We start from the raw sequence: 19,577 nt of genomic DNA, 5'->3' as shown, positions 1-19,577 counted from the left end.
GGAATTGATGGGAATGTGGGGAGACTTTTTAAAAAAAAGCATTTAATGTAGGATTATTGTAAGTGGGTTGTTGATGGTTGGCATGGACTTGGTGGGCCAAATGGTCTGTTTCTGTGCTGCATATCTTTCTGACTCTGTGACTTGTGAAGGTATTTTTAATTGTGTTGTGTCTTTGGGCAGCTTTTTTCCCATCCACATCTTAATCTCAGTGAAGTGATTTTAATCAACTACCATTGTATCTCTTTACCATACTCATTTTCAGGACAGCATCAGTATTTTCATTTTGAGTCCTTTTTTCACTATAGATAGAAACATCAGGCTGATTTGGCAGGCAATACTTTTGCATCTGGGTCTGAGGATTGTGCTTTTGGTGTTGGTTCTCATGGCTAATGAAATAGTGCCTTTGCCTGGTGATCCGCATGGTAGTGTAAAAGGAGTGCTGCGTTGACATTTGTCGCATTCTTTGATAAAGATGCAAGGCAAAGTATTGTCCATATTGGAGGAGAAGAGCATTGAGCATTCCCATTCAACTAGTATCATTAAAAATTAAGTCATCTTGCTTAGTCATTTATCTTCCTTGGTCAGTCAGAATAGTTCAAATATAATCATTTGCTCTGCTTCATGCATTAAGATGTTACATAAATGCAGAAAATATACATATTTAACCTTGAAACTTAAGTTGTAAAGTGGCATTAATAACAATACTGTACTCAGTGCTCAGATAGTTAAAAATGTAAAACCATGCTGAAGTCCAATCGTTCATGATTCTCTGTGTTCACCTTGGAAGTGCCTGTATTGAAATCTTTCTTTTAGCTATTTTTAAGGGTTATGTGTCATCTAGTTCTAAAACTCTCCTCGGTTTTATCCCAAATTTGTATGAAATTGAACAGTCTCAAAGAGATAATATGTGACAGCAGTGAGAGATGTAAAGAGTTGCAGAATCAGATTGTAGAGTTCTTCTAAAGTTTGGAGTGAAGCAGGGAAAAGAATAGGATGAAAAAGATAGCTTGGAACAATGACAAAGTTTACTTTGGATTCGATTCAATCAATGGCAGATTTTACCTGACCCAGATTGAGAGAGAACCTGCATATTTTGGGTTAACTGTAGGCAAATGGGCCTTAAAAGCTGCATATCTGGCATTGAAATGAATATAATAAATGAAAACTCTCTGGTGAGATTGTTTGGTGACGAGGTTGATGAAAAACATTAATTTTCCCAAAAAGAACAGAAAATATATTAAATTAATACTCTAAGGAGGTCCATTTGATGTTTGAAGAGTTATTAATTAATCATATGGTAATAGTTATATTGTCGCATCAGAGGGCTTCATAATTCCACCCATTCCATTTTTAGTGCCCAGCTGGACTCTCCATTGGTAGGCTGGATTGTATGCTGTGGATTTTCTCAGTTATTAGGTAGTATTTTTCCTTGGTGCTTTGATCCCAATACCAGACCTAGTGGTTAGGAGGTACTTACCTCCCGTAATTCTCCAGACATGCACCTGTTCCTTCATACACGGCAGGGCCATTCTGTTTGGGTTTGGGGGAAAAAAAGCCAACAGTGGTTGGGCATGCCTGTTCTTGAACTGTAACTAGGATTAATCCTGAATTCCTCATAGTGTTTTGGTATCTTTTGGATGGCTCCTTAATGCAAGGTGACCATTCTTTTCCAGCCTGCTGCGAAGATTTGCAATGCCCTTTGCTCATCATTGCACAGTCATTTTCAACATTACTGCCAGACCATCCTTCATTTGCATCAGTGTTTTCAAGATTCACAATACAAGACAGAACAGAGTGTGCCTGCGGGCAAAAGGCCAGAATTTAGGGCCAATAGATTTTCTGTCTACAAACACTAAGAATAAAGATTGAGAGAGAACATGGCTGTAGCGTCAACTATTTTTATGTTCTTTCAAGGTCTGATAATGCTTTCTGAGGGAGCATCTCCAAACTTCAGAAAGCAAATGGAATTGAGTAGATGTTTGGATCATTAACTAAAGAGCAGTTTTGCAAAGTATAAAGAATTAGGCATTTTTGTACTTTTCCAGGTTCAGCTACTGGTTCCAAGGATGTCAGAGCATTAAGATTGTACATTTTTCAGACTTCATTTTATCTACAGAATTCATAGAAATATCTACCAGATATCACCCAAACTTGCCTTTGAAAAACTGTAAAAACTAAAGTTCACAGTAATGTGCAGTTTTACTTATCACCAGTTAGTTTTTACATCATTCTGTGTAGTGCAAGTGTGAAAAGTAAAGGAAATTTAAGTTACCCATTGTCTGCACGAGGTTTAGAGATGCTCCCTGCACTGACTGCGTGTATTGGTGTATACCTAGTGATGTCCATAGTGAATTCTCTGTGCATCATATGGGCGTCTTGGAGGTTTCTCTGCCATCTCTTTGCATGTTGCATGTTAGTGTGAACTGCACCGTTTTAAATAACAGTATCTGTTATGCGTTTAACACTACAATGAAACCTGAATATTTCAGTAAAACTGAGAAAGTATCAGTTGAGTCTTTCATAAAAAGAGCTAGTAACCGTTACCATATAGACAGCATTAATCGTATAAACACATACTAGTTCATCCATTTTGCTTAAAATAACTTTATCTATGTAAAGCAATAAATTAACAAAGTCATGGTAAAATGCCTATTCTGATCAAATATGACCTTTTACATAATTTATCAATTATTCTTCAAATTTTGCTTAATTACCCAGTTTCCTAACCATAAGTCAAAATTCATTCTACATTGCTACATTTCCTTTCATAGAAGTCTGATTTATTTTTCTGACAAGCTTCTTGTCAGATACCATATCAAACTCCCTGAAAATTCACTACACTTACAGCATTCCCTGATAGTATCCCTTAAATTTGTTCAATCTTTGATGAATTTAATGACTTTCCTTTTAATGAGTGCCTGTTGCCTGTTCTTTATTAATCCATACATTTCCATATTCTCACTAACTTTAACTTTTTTTGTCTATAATTGGCAATAGACTGATGGTCTATATTTACATCGGTTATTTTGTCTCACTTTCTTGGTCAAAGATATTGGTTTTTCTTTGCTGCTAATTTTCATTTTTAAAAAGAGTTGAAAAATTCAGGTTATTTGCATCATCACTGTCAATTTTATTGAATATTAGTGAAAGAGTTGCTGAATTTTTTAAATTCTAGGAAGGAAATTGAATATTTGTTGATACCCAGACATGTTTAATGTTAATGATGGTTTACATTTCCATTGTTGTAATCAAAACAGGTTTCAATGTATTGTAAATCACTGTCCTTTTCAACTGCTTAAAAGTTGGTTTAATTCTAAAATGGTACAATTGATGTATTTGTTGCAGCAAATAAAACATCACCAACTGGCAGTGAAGGAACCCGTCCTGGTGGATTGATTCGTGTATATGCGGATGAAAGCAGTGACAAGGCCTCAATTGGCAGCTTCATCCCATATTGCTCTATGGCTCAAGCCCAGCTCTGTTTCCATGGACACAGGGACGCTGTCAAATTCTTTGCATCTGTGCCAGGTAAATTCCTGGTACCAACCTCCCTTTTCCACTGTTTAACATTGAAAAACACTTGAAAAACCCAATTCCTATGTTTTTTAACCTAATATAGAAAAGTTGAGTGATCCAGTACAATATGATGGGTAATGAATGCCATGAAATTCTGCTTCCCCTCACTCCTTTGGTGTGGACACAGCCCCTTTTATGATAACTATGCTGTCCCCAAGATTTGAAATGAGATGAGCATGCCTGCAGAAGAGGGATTGAAAAACCCTGCACTTTGAACCTGCCGGTTACACAGGGGATTCCAAGAAGAATTTACTTAATATCCAGCACCCCTAGGAGCACAACAACTTCAGATTCCCAGAATGAAAATTATAAATTATGAGTTATCTGCATCTTATATTCAACTCAACTGTAGAATGCTGAATTGGAAGCTGTTTTCCATTATTGTTTTTTTATGGTATCTTATTTTATGGTATCTGTGGCTTGTTCTGATAGGTAATGTTCTTGCAACGTTGAATGGCAGTGTGTTAGACAGCCCTACAGAGAACCCAGGACCTACTGCACCTGAGCAAGAGGAGAGGAAACTGCAGCCTGTTTTGGTTCTCAGTGGAGGAGAAGGCTACATTGACTTTAGGATTGGTAAGGCAGACTTGGGTGGCGTTAAGACAGCATTGAAAAATCCTTTGTTTTGCAAACTATTACTTTCCTTATCGAATTCTGTTTTCAAACTTCTGTTAAGTAATCCAGCTTACACAACCATATTACTTTACTCATTTATCCTGTCAATTGACCTAGTTTTTCACTATTCTTTACTCTCTGCCCTGAACATTACGTATTAACTCCACTCACAACTTTTCATTTAGTTGTAATGTTTCACTTTTTTTTAAGCAAAGTGTCCCCATTGCGATGAAATAAATTACAGTTGTTTTATACACTCTTTCTTGGTAGGGTTTACTAATTTCCAAAGGTATAACTGTAACTATAGATCCAAATCAAGGTTGAACTAGCCTGTAACTTTTGTTTTCCCACTGTGCTATCTCCACAGTTGCACCAAACATTTGCAATCCCATGGGTCCAAATGAGTTCAATGCCTTGTTGCTATGACTACACCAAAAAGACAGTTGTACAAGCAGTTGTAAAAGTCGACCCATGCTCTGTAATAAATCAGACAACAGCAGAACCAAAGAACTTACGATCAATGCTTTATTAGTTTAACGCTAGCGGGAGTGGGCGATACAGAGAAAGAGTAAACAGTGTAAACCGAGCTCTGTTCTGATCCCTCTCGAAGATGCCTCGGTTAGGGTATACCTTTTATACCCACTTTGTGGGAAAGCTTGGTGGGAAGTTGCACTTACTACAGCAATTGCGTACAGCAAGCTTTAGCAAAACAAGATATGTCTAAAACAACTATGTCTTTCTTACCCACACCTGGCCTCAAATCCAGTCATAACTATGGTCACCCCATGGCTGAGGTAATTCTTTACCATGGGAAGAAGCTGACAATGAGAAGCATACCATTAACCCTTACGTTGCCAGTCATTAACCCTTGCATTCCCAGCTATCTTTTACACAGTGACTATGCCTTAAGAGGTGGAACCTGGTGTTCCATTACTGGGCTGTTATAATGAATTTTTAAGATCTGTTAAAGGCCTTTTCAGTCGTCTCAGATGATGATGTAACAACAACTTATAATTTATGTTAAATTTATGTTTTTCTTGTGAATGTTGTACCTCTGATGCAATGCGCCTGTGATGCTGATGCAAGTTTTTCATTGCACCTGTGCAAACATGTACTTGTGCATATGAAAATACACTCGACTTTTCGAACTGAAATGGATAAATAAATTTATCATAATTTAGAAAGCCATTTAATTTATCCAAGTTAGTTAAAATCATTAATTATAGAAAAAAGCACACCACTTATCTTTTCCACCTGGATCAGCCACCCTATTCAAATGAATGGGGCAATGTTGAAGATGCCAGCTGTGGCTGGTGTAAAGGTAAAGGACTGGATATGAAGAGTATCCAGTCACTCACTTTGGGACATTTGAGTCCAGCAGTAGAGCAGGAGGTCAGATGCTCCAAGTTCTGACTTCCTGATCGTTCTGTACTTTCATATTCCAAAGTGCAGGTGTCGAAGTTTGGAAAGTGCTGACCCATGAGGAGCACCTTGTCGGTGGTTCCCTTCTGAAAGGCAGGAAAATGTTCAGTATAGTTCCATAGTGGTGTTCTCTGGGATCTTGCACTCTGCAGCATTATTCTTTTTACGTAGTGCCATCTTTACAAAACCTGCGATCTTTGACACTGTAGTGTGGTGAAGTGTGATAGATAGTATTGTGTACATTTGTTAGTATCAAAACAGGGTTGAGAATTCTTTGAACTGATTTATTGCAATCCTTTTAATTAGTAATATTACAGACCAGCTGACTTATAAAACTCCTCATCAGGTAGTAAATGTATTTAAGCCTCTTTCATCAAATCAGAATGACATTTTTAAAAAAAGGAAACAGTGAATTAAAATAAATTGAACTAACTTTCAGGGTAGTTTTATGTCGTCATTTTATGTCCATGAGGAATTGAACCAAAACTACTCAGATTTAGGCCTGGTACTGGAAGGACATATTCATTTCCCCATCCACTTTGACTCTTGTGGGTTGGAATTAGAATCCGCCACTTCCTGCAAACCGGTCTTTATCTATTAACATTTTTTTTTACTCACTGAACAACTCTCTGTGCAGGTGACGGTGAAGATGATGAGACAGAGGAAAGTTTGCCCGATGGAATGAGACCAGCCCTCTCCAAAGCAGAACGGAGTCACATCATTGTCTGGCAGGTGTCATATGTTCCTGAATAGGATGTCACTCCAGCTCCCAGATACCTGCAGATCATCTGTATGTACATATAAGATTCCCTGCATTGTACTTGTCCATAAAGAAAGCCACTTAAAATCTAGAATTTCTGTAGCATTTCCATGGTATCTCCACTTTGGAATTGCATTTGTTGAAATTTGCAACAATCCAACACATTTTGGATTCAATTTAAAAATGGAATGTTAAAATCATTTAAAATAGCTAACACTGGCTTTTTGGAGACTGAAATCTTATTCACTTTAACAAAATTTGTTGCTGTTTCAAGCACTTCCCTTTGTAATTAGCCTGTCCTTAAAACATGAAACAAAGAATGCTACCATATTGCATGCCAGATGTTGAAATAATGTCATATGGCAACTTTCATGTCTGTTCATTTATGTATCATGTAAAGGTTGATTTGTTTATAAGTAGCATTTACTTTCAATTTGTCCCCCAAAATACTTAATCAAACATTATTGCTGATAATGTTCATACTTAAACCAAACCTGCAACATTACTCAGCTGAATTTCTCATGAGGCCCTGCCTCTGTGTCAGAACCCAAATGACAGGTATTGGAAAAGGGCTAGAAAGGTGGATAGGAGATTTCAAAAACAATATTACGACTATATACAATAAAGTGCAAAAACAGACTGAGAATGGATGTAGCTCAGTTCCTTATGTTCTAGGATGCCACTGATGTTAATGACACAGGGGAAGTGTAACCTTTTTTTCCAGAAACCTTCAGTCCACCAATTTTTAACCTATCCATTCATTCACTATTATTTGGCAATTCCCAGAAAGGGTAGTATTTCTTTAGGGAGAAAAGTGCATTCACTTTCAAAAGGGGTTTCTGTATATGCTCGGTAGAATGAATTTTCACCAGACTTTGTTGTAGCTGTCAGCGTTCTAGTTGGCACTGTAAGGGTTTGATAAAACCTGCTTTTTTCCTGGTTTAATGTACAACAATATCTAAAAAGGGATGGGGAACTATGGAATGTCAACTGGATGCATTCCTATTCATTTCTGGATGTCATTGATTTGGAAAAATTCTGGAGATGTCAGGAATTTAAAAATGCTTGTCTCCTTCAATTAACTATTTTGATCAGAGAATTTCCTTTTCTTTTTTTAAGTGGCTATGTTTCTATTGGGATAAATAGAATTACTATTCAAGGTTTAACATAGCAATGAAATAAAGACAAGATCATTGATACCGGCAGTACAGTTTTCTGGACAGCTTCCTTCCCTGGACAGCTCAAAGGATGGTTGTATGTTTAGTATAAGATTGTTGCAAATGAATTGAGGTCACTGGGACCTTGAGCCCCCTAGAAGAACATTCAGTGACCCAAGGAACAAAGAAAGATATTTCAGTATTCATCAGTAACCTATTTCTCATCTATTTTCACCATTTTACAAAACTACACAGTGAACATACATGATTATCCAGTATTAAAACACTGAGATACCACATGCTTTGAAGGAATTTTGTCTGCTGCCAGAAGTGATCTTGAGTGAAAGCAGAGCAAATCCTGTGGCTTGTACTAACTTATTCAAAATTTCCTGGGATATAGACAGTGCAGTCCTTTTTTGTGGTATTAGTGTACCCCAGTAGTTTTAGCAATGTAAAACTAGTTTTGATCTTGAAAGGCTGGTAACTTCATTATAGGTCTGGGTCACCTTCCTCAGATTAAATTTTACTAAGAATAAAAGTGAAAATTGTGAATAATTTGTCAAAAAGGGACCCTTGGAGGTAAGTGGCATTTCTCAGTCCTTATTTTTCTTTTACAACCTTAAATGTTGTGAGTTAGATGGTGTGCTTTTTTATTTGGAAGTGGGGAATGGGAGAGAATATCAGGGGACCAACCAACAGATGACTGCTAACCAATGCACTGATTGCAGTTGCAATGTAGTTTGTGCTTTTGCTTCTAGGGTGAAGGACAGAAGCAGTTAAAATGTAGGGGGTAATATAGATCAAGATGGAAAGACAAAACATTTAATGTGAAAAGAACAATAAGTTTTCAGTTTCCATCTGAGCCACGTGGGAATTTTAAGAATTGCGCATAAGAATTGAGTGCCTACTATGACCTCCAAACATTACTGTAGGCATATTTGAGACAGTTGTCCTGGGTATAAGAAGGAAAATTTTTGAGTGTGGAATTAAGAAATTCTGTTTTAATATCCTGGAGTATGTTATAAATGTTAGTGAAATCAAAGCCTTTTCTTACTGTAATTCATTCTTTGTATGTCCATATAACATACCACTTTCAGAGTATTCCAAACCTACACCTCAGTGTAATGTGTAATAATGAGGTTATTTTGACCAGTAACAAGTCATTTTCATTGTTTAACAAAGGTGTAAGTAGGAATGAATAAATTTTGAATGAGCTGGCAAAGTACAGCAATGGGAACTGAGAAGGGAAACAAAATCATTGACAGATGGGAGAAAATCTGTCTGCTGTTCTTCAGAAGAACTCACATTTACCGACACATGGCAGGGTGGGATGATTAATGCTGGTTTGGAAATCAGCAAGTATGATTTGTCTTCTGGCCACATGAGTGCATTGTATTTAAAACATATCTGGTTCTCATCTTGATTAGGTGGTCATTTTACTAAGTCTATAGATTATGGCTCCTCTGGACATCCAGACCATGTCCTCTGCCAGTAGCAATTTGAGGTTCTTCTCATCATGTAAAGTAGCTCCTGTGTATTAGTCTTGAGAAAATGATACTGCAGTCTGAACGCTGCTGCTTCACAGCAGAGTCCTGTACAAAATGCTGCTTGGTGTATAATGAAAAGGTCGGGTTGGGTGTACAGAGAGGGTTGGCTGGTGTAAGGATACTATCTGAGCTAATTTCCCTGTGCAATGTAATTTAACTTAACATGTAATTGTTCCATATGTAATAAACATTCACATCATAAATCAGTTGTTGCAGTATTTATTAATGAATTGAATAATGTGCCATATTTCAAACTGTTCATTGTTACAATAGGTCTGTGAAGAAAAAATACATTGTCAATCCGTGCTTACTTCTGGATCATATTACTGACATCCACTAACTTATCATAATGGTCAATGCATTACCAATACAGGCCATTGGATATTTCAGGTCAACTTCAGAAAATACCAGTTATTTTGAATTACTTTCTGAGCAGGCCTCTGAAACCACCATAGTGTCCCTTCTAATTATTATGTCAGTTGATGTAGCTCTATATTGATAAGAGTTACAATGCTTTGCATTCATAATTCTTACTTTAAAGACTTAACAATTAAAACTTTGAGTAACATTTATGTATTTTACCAAAAACTGGGCACATGCTCCTTTTGAAAAGAAAGTGACTTCATCTGCTTGTAACCTTATTTTCTAAAAAATGTACAATCAGATGGCCATAGCATAGGGTACCTGGATTAATAAGGTCGTGTTTTATCTACACCTCACCAGGGGCATTAAAAATTACTTTCCTCATTGCATAACACATTGAAAGACACTTGATCAGCTCGCTGGAATTTCACACCACAACCAAAACAGAAACATCACGAGCATCAGACAGGAAAGCAACGGCCATTTGCACCTCTCCTCTCATTTGAGAGCTTTGCAGCCCTGGGGTCTTGATAGTGAATTTCATAATTTTAGGTAACTGCATTTTTGTTTTCTTTTCACATGTGTGCCTGTAACATTGTTTCAATTTGATTCTGGTACTTAAAGTACAGGCAGTTCCCAAGTTACCTAACAGTTCCAATTCCTGACAACTGTCCATATGCCTACTTCACCGTAAGCCAGAAATTTCCATTTTCTATACTAACTCATGTCCCTTTACATGCATATGCTAAAACATCTGACTGAATAATTGCTCTAATACTACCCATAAATGGATGTACTGTATTGTAATCATTACTATGAAACATTATCTCTAGCTTTATCGGAATTTGCATGAGGTTGGATTTTCATGTCAGGTCATTTGTAACCCTGTAATTGGTGGGTAAGGTAATTGGTACCTTGACCACAGCCTATCATAGACATTTCTTCTGTGTTCACCACCACTCCCACTCTCTGCAACTTGAAACATGCTTTCTCATTTTTCCAGTTTTGGTGAAGGGGTCTTAACAATGAAATGCTGACTCATTTTCACTCTTCAGTGATGCTGCTTGACCTGCTGTGGCTCCAGCATTTTGTTTTTTTTTTGTTTCCAGCATTCGAGTATAAAGAGTGTTAATGACAGTGTCAAATCTTTTGGTGACTTGCAATTCAATGACTCTTGCAAAATGACTTTATTTAAAAGAAAGATTAAACAAAACAAATGTATCAGCAAAGGACTTAATCAATAGAGGACCTGTAGAACCTGGTTCATGTATAATATTATAGCTTAACATATTGCATCATTCTATAGCATTTGAAAGAATTCATATCTGTGATTCCAGACAGTAAAGTCTGGATTCATGATCAGGAGCAAGTACACTACAGATGTTGGGCATTCTCCTTTGGCGAAAGTCCTTTCAGCAGGTTTTCTACCTGCTCCCTTAATCTTTACTCTCCCTGCATTATTCCTTTCTCTCACACAAAAACATTTTTATGGCAAAAAGTAGAAAAAAAATTCCTATGGGAAATCTCAGCAGCCTGGGTCTATTATAGCAATCTATAATACTCAATTGTGATCAATAGAACAGTAGCACGCTGGCATCCTCTAATAACCACTGGCAGTAAAACTCTAATTACTGTACAGCCAGAGTACAAGTAACTAAACTATGATAAGATAATGAATTATGCTTAACTTTTTTCTCATTTCCCTGGAATTCATATCAATGGAATTTTCAGCCCAAGCCACAAAATTTAGTGTGCCAAGAACAAATCTGTACAAAATGATTAGAGTTTTGGTGTACCCAAACTAAGTATTTTACTGTGAAGTATAGTAATAAATACCAGTGTTCAGTCCTGTAATTTGACCTTTTAATCTTAGGGCTGTCTGGCATTTTTCCCTTTACAATCCTTAGTTTATATTCATGATCAAACAAGTTGTTTGTAGTAATTAATTTTAGCACTCACAAGAAAGCAGATTTGTCTATAAGGTTCTGTTCTGTGCAGGCAGAATTATATAGGCACTGAACAAGTTCCTAAAAACTATAGTTTGCATCCTTTATTGATGATCACAGTGAATAAGTAACTTTTAAAATGAAAAAGCAGCACAGGTAACACAACAAATCTGCTCAGAATCAGATACAGGACCACCATCAAAAAGCTTTGGCAAAAAATAATGAAATGGGGAACTTGTTCCATTCCATTAGAGTGTTTGCTTCACATGGCTGTTTTCTAATTCATAACATTTTATTTTAATCTTTTAACAATTATTACCAGTATGAATGGACATAATATTTATTTACTAAGAATTGCACATTAATCTCCTGTGACCCTTTCAGCATAATACATTTAAGAAACTGGCCTAAATCCATCTGTGTAATTTATCCTCTCATTGACACTAATGCTGACTTGTTAACTGGTTCATAGATTGTTTAACAACTTCCTTATTTAAAGCCAGTTGATTAATATCAATATTGCAAAAGCAATCATAGCTAGGTCAACGATTAGAAGTATTCCAGAATCCTTTTCACTGAATTTCACCTGGAGCTCAACAATCAAATTCATCATACCAGATTCAAGCATCCTTTGGGTGCACAGTTGAAGATAGACTACATTAAAAAGATTCTGAAGTGTCACCAATATGAAGCAGTAACACTGTTTAAATCACTCTCATTATTGACTCTGATAAGAGAAAGGGCTTTATTGAGCAACTACTAACCACTTCGCCAGAACTATAATATCTCAAATTTTAGCCATAATGGAGTGCAGAATTTTGACTGATTTGTCAACAAGTTTGACAATTGGATCAACTGCAATAGTCCAGAGGCCGATTACTTTTCCATCCTATACCATGAATTAGCTTGTGATGTTGATCTCTTATTGTTCCCTCACCCAACCAAGAACTGGATTGCGTTTTGATGTTCATTTGCGTCACGTTAGATGCTTCACACCAGGAAAAAAAAAAGCACCACCCAGTATTGTTGTGTCCATATTACAGCAGCAACATTTTCAGATACAAAAAAAATGGAAATACTAGAAACCAAGTAAAAAAATAGACAAGTGGTAGAAATGCATTTCAATGAAAGATAGGTTAATGCTTCAATTCTAGAATTATCTAAAGCATTGACTTTTTTCTTTCAAAATTTCAATTAGATAAACCTGAGGGAACAGAATTTTAAAAATTAATTTTAAAAGGATATGCATAGAAAGAATGAAAAACTCAGTGGTACATAGGTCCGTTACAGTCAATGTGGATACTGTAACAATGATACTTCAGTACTGATAAGCTTGTTCCTGAGTGATGATTTTTTTAAAAAAAGACTGGTTTATTCATAGATCCAGTCATCAGCACAATCATTCCAGCAAACCAGCTCCTCGGGGTGGAACCAGAGGGAGATTTCACGGATGGCACTCTCCACTGAATCACTGCCATGGATTACATTCCTGCATCACACCAAAATAAACAAACTAGACTAAATGTTTAAGAGATTCAAACTATAGTACTGCATTCAGATCAAGATTATGAATGCATTTGTATCATAAAAGAACAAACCTATATTCCCCCATTTCCTGCATCTGCATTTCAAATTTCTATTTCCAGTTATAAGTTATGAAAAATTGGATTCCACACTTTCTCAGCCACACATTTAGAAACTTGGGATACAGGTTGAGAATTAGTCAAATAGATTTTCTTTGAGCCAGTACACTATTATTTCTTTACTTTGATGGAGAAGAGTTTTCTATTGCAGCGTTGTTCAAACTGGTCTGACACTTCTTGAAAATAATGTAGCCATTTTTTTCAAAGTATCAGCTTTTATTATGATGAAATACCTACCATATTACATACTAAACTGATTTTCATTCCTAAGAAGGATCTTCTGTGTACGTCAGAGGGATAGCTTCATAGTTCCTGATATATGGCAAAGATCATAAAACATTGGCTTGAATCTTAAAGAAATTCTGTCACTACCAATTTATTTACTTCCATTAGCTGTGTGGAGGTTAGAGATTCCTGCGTGATGGCAGAACCTCAGACTTCCACAAAACTTATCATCTGCCGTTTCCCAATTGCACTGCTGTTGGGGACTCTGCATGGAATCCATTGCGGGAAACTCCCCAATATTTATGTTGAGGAAATTTGCCTCTGAACCTGCACCAGGTTAAATATGGCATGTTCAGCAAAATCATTTATCTGAATGGAGATGAACAGCAGGTACAATTTACACAGAATTCAGCTGAATTAAATATTTAATTGTCTTTTTATTAATATGTTCATTTTTCAATTTCTAATAATTAAAAAACTTTTTTTTACCATTTTTGAATATCTGTGAATGCCAAAGACCTTCATAAATATTCAATCCCTTTGACAGTTTTGGCAGCCACTAAGTCTGGGGTTTGGCTTAATGGGCTGCCAAGGCAAATAAGGGGCAGAGCTTGCCAGGTGAACAAAGGTCCTTTGCTAGTTCTTGCCAATCAGCTGGCGGTGAGCTCAGCTATAGAGGTTCATGTCTATACTCCAGCTAAGAGTGGGTTTCATGGACAGAGAAGTGAAGAACACAGACAGCACACTCATTGGAAGTTATAGGCCATTAAAAATTTGTTGCAGAAGCCACTCCCATATAATGTGTCATGCAATATGTTTTACACTAATTAATTGCTAGCTTACTTTAAGAAAACAAACTCATGAAGATCTGTTAAGAGAATTCTATTTAACAAAGAATTACCTCTGTTTTAGATAGAAGTCCATATTTAAAGCCAAACATGTGAGTACCCACCTGCTCACTTCAACACAAAAATCCCCTCTGATGGTACCTGGTGCAGAATCCACAGGATTAGTTTCTCCCAGCATAGCCCGAGTGGTTTTAACGACATCCAGCCCTTGCCATACCTAAAATGTCAAGGAAGTAACGTTCAGTATCAACACCATGTGGCATAATCTTGTAGAATAAAGAAAAATGACATTTTATGAAAAACTAGCTGTTCTTTCATCGTGGTGATTCAGAGCAATAAAAACAAAAAAATTTGTTAATATTCCACAGTGAAGAGGCTTTAAGAGAGAAACACTATCATATTCTTCTCTCTGCAAATGCTGCCCGACTTGCTAAATATTTTCCAACATTCTGTTTTTAATTCATATTTCAAACATTTGCAGAATTTTGCTTTAGTTTTAGCAATTCCTTAAGTTGATGTTGACTGGTACACACATTTTTGAAGGTGGATTCCAAAGAGGTATTCAGTTTTGTGGATGACTATGACCATGGCACAATGTATTACACCCTGTGACTTTATTTGGGTCCAATAAAGATAATCCATTCTGAAATTAACGAAATAACCAGTTTAAAGTCACTGTGTACAAATGGAAGTCAAACCAGATTGAGCACCCATTACAGCATTCACAATTTCCTTCCTAATCACAATGTTCGCTTTTTAATCCCTTTCCAGATGCTGTTCAGTGGGGTACAGCTCTAGATTCAAGTAGCCCATTGTTTAATAGTGGATCTAGATAGTGAATATCATTAAATTGTTGAATCCTTGAAGATATCACACATGGCAAATCCTCTTCACCCACTCTCTCACCAATGTACTTTCCAGTATGGATTATTGGGTTGGATCAAGAATTTTGATTGATTTTCTTTCTTCCAGTTCAAAAGGTGTTGCCTTGAGTAATTCATCCCTTTTAAAGATCAGCCACATTTCTCATCTGTGCCAATTAGGTAACTCAACAGCAATCATCAATGATTTATTTAATACACTGTTGAAATTTGGGTTTAAAAGTTTTATAGCATATAGCTAGAACAAATCACCCACCTAAAGGTTCAAAGGGTATTCTCATTCTGAAAGTATCCAATTACCTCTTTAAAAAGCTTACAATAAATGGATATTGAGAAAATCATAAACACTGCAGTTACTATTTTTAGTGCACATGAGGCTATTCCTATCACACAAAAAAAATGCAGTGTTATTCGGTAATAGAACCTGGTTCCAAGAATTTGCTAGCTACTTCTCAATCCCAGCCAGGTTATCAATGAGAGGTGGTTTAAAAAACCCTCTATTCCATCCTCTGGGCAATCAAACCGGGGCTAACAATTCAGATTATTTTGTGCACTTGCTAAGAATTTACTGGGAACTCAGTGAAAAGAGCAGCAACTAGAGAAAAGACAGCCAACTGCTTGTGTTACCTTACTATGTTACAGATAGCGTAATACAGGAGACAGAAAGACATTTTACAAAATTAGATTAATGGATCATACTACACACACAGTTGCTTTAACATACCATGGTGACCAAAGGGCCAGAACTCATGTATTTCACCAATCTATCATAGAAAGGCTTCTCCTTAAGTTCAATGTAGTGATCTTTCAATAACTCTTCAGAAGCCTAAATTAAGGAAAAAAATGAGTACACAATAAATTACAGGATCACTGTAGTATGAAGTTTACACAGAACATAGAAAAGTACAGCACAATACAGGCCCTTCAGCCCACAATGTTGTGCCAACCTTTAAACCTCACCTAAGACTATATAACCCCTTCCTCCCACATATCCCTCTATTTTAAATTCCTCCATATGCTTATCTAGTGATCTCTCGAATTTGACCAATGTACCTGCCTCCGCCACCGCCTCAGGCAGTGCATTCCATGCCCCAACCACTCTCTGGGTAAAAAAAACCTTCCTCTGATATCACCCTTGAACTTCCCACCCATTACTTTAAAGCCATGCCCTCTTGTATTGAGCATCCTTTATGGAGGACAACTGGGAAGTTTATCTAAAAATACATGAAATGCGCAATATTCTTAAATGATACATCAGAATGAGCAAAAGTATAAAAGACAGACCGTAGATAGCATCGTTTTCCCCATTGTCAGGAATGAAAAATAAGAGGGCACAAGTTTAAGGTGAGAGGATGGAGTTTTAAATGGAATTTGAAGGGTAAATTTTTTTTATTTAGTCCTTGATATCTGGAATACATTGCCAGAGGAAGTGGTAGTGTCAAATACAATCACTACATTTAAAATACATTTAGACAAGCACTTGAAGAGGCAAGGCATAGTAGGATACAGACCTAGCACGGGCAAATGGGACTAGTATGGATGGGCAAAAAGGATGGCATGGACATGGTGGGCCAAAGGGTCCATGACCATCATTAGGCCAACAATGCAGCAGCTGGAATTGTTTCATTAATGTACAAGTTATATGGGTTTTTTTTCCTGATCTTAGCAAGAGCTGCTACGCGCTACTACATGTCCTAAATATTTGGATAAATCTCACAAATGCACTTGGTTTACAAGAGAACATGTGGGAATGAAACATTTAAAGCTCAAAAATCAGAACAGTTCTACACCAGTCCAGCTGGATAACAAAACATTCCAGTCCATCAAGCCTGTGCTTCAGAACATGGGCAAACCATCTTACAGTAGCCCCCTAATTAGCCTTTTCTCATGTGGATATAAAAGGTTCAAATTATTGATGTCTCTAGAGGAAAATTAGGCACACGTATTAAATATCTGTCTAACCTTTGCAGAAGTAACCAACTATTCTTCATCTAGTTTAAAAAAATCATAAAATGGTATATGATTTTAAGGTAAGCACTACCACTTTAAATAAGACCATAAGACACAGGAGCAGAATTAGGCCATTCGGCCCATCAAGTCTGCTCTGCCATTCAATTATGGCTGATTTATTTTTCCCTCTCAACCCCATTTTCCTGCCTTCTCCCCATAACATTTAATGCCTTTACTAATCAAGAGCCTCTGAACCTCCACTTTAAATATACCCAATGACTGGGCCTCCACAGCTGTCTGTGGCAATGAATTCCACAGATTCGCCACCCTTTGGCTAAAGAAATTCCTCCTCATCTCTATTCTAAAAGGACATCCTTTTATTCTGAGTCTGTGCCCTCTGGTCCTAGACTCTCCCACTACTGGAAAAATCCTCTCCATGATCCTCCAAATGATACCCTTATCTCTACAAAGTGTCAATAATTTACCAGCTCCGTACGTAAAAAGCTACCTTCTTGTTCTGCATTAGAATTATACTTCATACTAAGAAAAACAGACATGTAGTATCATACTTTCATCATTTTCATTCCAATCAGTTTAAATCCTTTCTTCTCAAACCTCCGTATGATTTCTCCAACTAAACGTCGCTGAACTCCATCTGGTTTGATAGCTACAAAGGTACGCTCATGTATTCCAGAAATCACTAAAAGAAAAACAGAAAATCCAAAGATTTGAAAATAAAGTCTTGCCTTTATATAGCAATTTTCACAACTTCAGGCTTTACAATCAATGAAGCGTAGACACGGTCATAAAGTAGGAAACACAAAAGCTGACTTGCACAAAATAATATCCCACAAGCATTACTATGCTAATATAGTCTGTTTGATTTGTTTGTTTAAATAAATAATGGGCAGCCATCAGTAAGAATGTCTCTCCAAAGTAATATAATTGAATCTTTTACATCCATCTGAAGGTAAATGGGGCATCTGAATGATAGAATCTGACACAGCAGCATTCCCTCAGTATTTTACCAAAATGTCAGCTTAGTTAAGTGTCGTCGTCAAATCTCAGAAAGGAGTAAGAGAGCTGCGACTGAACTTACAAATTTTAGGCTTAGGTAAGAGTAAGCAAGGCTTAACATGTTCTGTTTACCTATGTGCAATATAGCTGTGGCAAACACTATCTTTTAAGCTTGTATTTGGCCCACTCAACCAGAAAGAATCCAACAATTTGGCGATCATTAGGACTAGGACTGCACCATTCAACTCCTCGAGTCTGTCCTACCATTAAATTAGATCATGTTTTTTAATTTCATTTATCCTGCGTAGATAACCGTTCTTTGATTTATTGATTCATTGAATAAGGACAACTTTGGTGATTATTCAAGATTACCAAATTGCCCCTTGAACTCATCGACCTAGATGGTCATTTCAGGTGCTAATTAAGAATTAACTGCATTGGTGGGTCTGAAGTCAATATAGGCCAGACCAAGCAGAAAGGACATTGGTGAATCAGGTTGGTTTTCACTGACAATCCAATAGTCTCACAGTCACCATTACTGACACCAGGTTTTTATTCTAGATTTATTTAATTTAAATGACGCAGGGTGATTCAAACTCGTGGCAAGGGATTAATAATCTTCCAATAATTTACTAGGTTATCCCGTACCCTTGAAGTATCCATTTCAGTTTTGAATTTTTCATTTAATCCAGCCCAATTTTGGTAGAATTCCAGACTTCCACAACCCTTTGTGTAAGCGAGTGCTTTCTGACATTATCCTTCGGTCGTTTAACTCTGACTTTAAGATTAATTCATTCACAGAATGATGGGTTTAAAGTTAATTCATGACACTGCCATCATGTGAACATTAGCGCCTGTACGGATACAACGTCCCAGTCACTCGCTATTATTCCTCAAAAAGAATTGTGTGTCTAGGACAGGCACTGATGTGGCGCCCATTCCCTGCTGAATCCTCCCTCCAGCCTTGGGCTTGTCCCACCTCCTATCTGTCCCGGGCTGGAACACACCCTTTACTCTTATTCCCTCTCTCACCCATCTGGAACATGTAGGCAAAGACGGCCAACGCTACACAGATCATCCCGTCTCCTCACTAGTCCGGCCAACACCTGGAATCGCGAACCACAACGATAGGGCGTCAGCAACCGGCGAGCACACGCTGACGGGGACGCGCACGTACGGCGGGTCGTAAGAGCGTGCTGCGGCTGGGAGAGGAGCACGTGACTACCCCATAGCTGCCGGGCGGCTGAGGTGATGGAGGTGAGCGGCGATGTCGGTTGTCACTCTCAAGGAGGCGGATTGGTTAATATTTTTGTATTGGTTCCAAAATATAATTAAATCATTTATGTTCCCCCCCCCTCCGCACCACTCAACACCAGGAACAAATTCTGGGGTTGACAGTTCAAATTTCCTAAACTTTCTGGAATTTTCCACAACGTCTATATTTAGATGAGGCTTGCTATTGATTTTTCAACAGCAAATGCCGCTAGCGAGGACGTGATTCCTGTCGGCACGGGCAGCAAACTACTAATGGTCCCACTTGTGCTCTCCGATACCTTTGCAACATCAAAAGGGCTGAATCTGGACTATGTGTTCATTGCTGGGCACCAGACTTTAAGAAGGATGAGAA

General features: G+C 37.4%; 2 protein-coding genes across 13 annotated transcripts in view; one reads left to right on the top strand and one right to left on the bottom strand.

Annotated features, from left to right (window-relative positions):
* Nucleotides 1–9,274, top strand: part of mapk8ip3 (mitogen-activated protein kinase 8 interacting protein 3) — a 138,994-nt gene extending 129,720 nt beyond the window's left edge. For all 11 annotated transcript variants that reach the window (XM_052021218.1, XM_052021225.1, XM_052021226.1 and 8 more), the window contains 3 exons: nt 3,346–3,528; nt 4,009–4,152; nt 6,251–9,274. In XM_052021218.1, the coding sequence (XP_051877178.1) occupies nt 3,346–3,528; nt 4,009–4,152; nt 6,251–6,366 (443 nt within the window). In that variant the 3' untranslated portion in view covers nt 6,367–9,274. The remainder of the gene's footprint in view (nt 1–3,345; nt 3,529–4,008; nt 4,153–6,250) is intronic.
* A 33-nt stretch (nt 9,275–9,307) lies between these two features.
* Nucleotides 9,308–19,233, bottom strand: nme3 (NME/NM23 nucleoside diphosphate kinase 3). 2 transcript variants are annotated; one of them, XM_052021924.1, is made up of 6 exons: nt 18,983–19,117; nt 17,503–17,633; nt 15,708–15,809; nt 14,207–14,319; nt 13,267–13,341; nt 12,838–12,875 (listed from the first exon to the last, which is right to left on the bottom strand). In XM_052021924.1, exons 1-5 carry the CDS (start codon nt 19,026–19,028, stop codon nt 13,296–13,298), a joined length of 438 nt encoding a protein of 145 aa, XP_051877884.1. In that variant the 5' UTR covers nt 19,029–19,117; the 3' UTR covers nt 12,838–12,875; nt 13,267–13,295. The 2 variants fall into 2 exon arrangements, with proteins under 2 accessions (XP_051877883.1, XP_051877884.1); XM_052021923.1 differs by lacking the exon at nt 13,267–13,341 and having other exon boundaries at nt 9,308–12,875; nt 18,983–19,233.
* Between the last annotated feature and the right edge of the window lie 344 nt (nt 19,234–19,577).

The sequence above is a fragment of the Pristis pectinata genome, chromosome 8 (genome assembly GCF_009764475.1).
Source record: "Pristis pectinata isolate sPriPec2 chromosome 8, sPriPec2.1.pri, whole genome shotgun sequence".
Lineage (NCBI taxonomy): Eukaryota > Metazoa > Chordata > Chondrichthyes > Rhinopristiformes > Pristidae > Pristis > Pristis pectinata.
This window is presented reverse-complemented; position numbering and strand designations above follow the sequence as displayed.

Bases quoted from the DNA above. Each gene is read 5' to 3' on its own strand.
- nme3 (XM_052021923.1), bottom strand. From the start codon at position 19,028: ATGATCTGTGTAGCGTTGGCCGTCTTTGCCTACATGTTCCAGATGG. The intron at 15,810-17,502 runs GTATGATACTAC...TCCTTAATTTAG, and splicing joins TTGGAATGAAAATGATGAAA to GCTTCTGAAGAGTTATTGAA. The intron at 12,876-14,206 runs GTGGGTACTCAC...GGTGTGATGCAG, and splicing joins TTTTGTGTTGAAGTGAGCAG to GAATGTAATCCATGGCAGTG.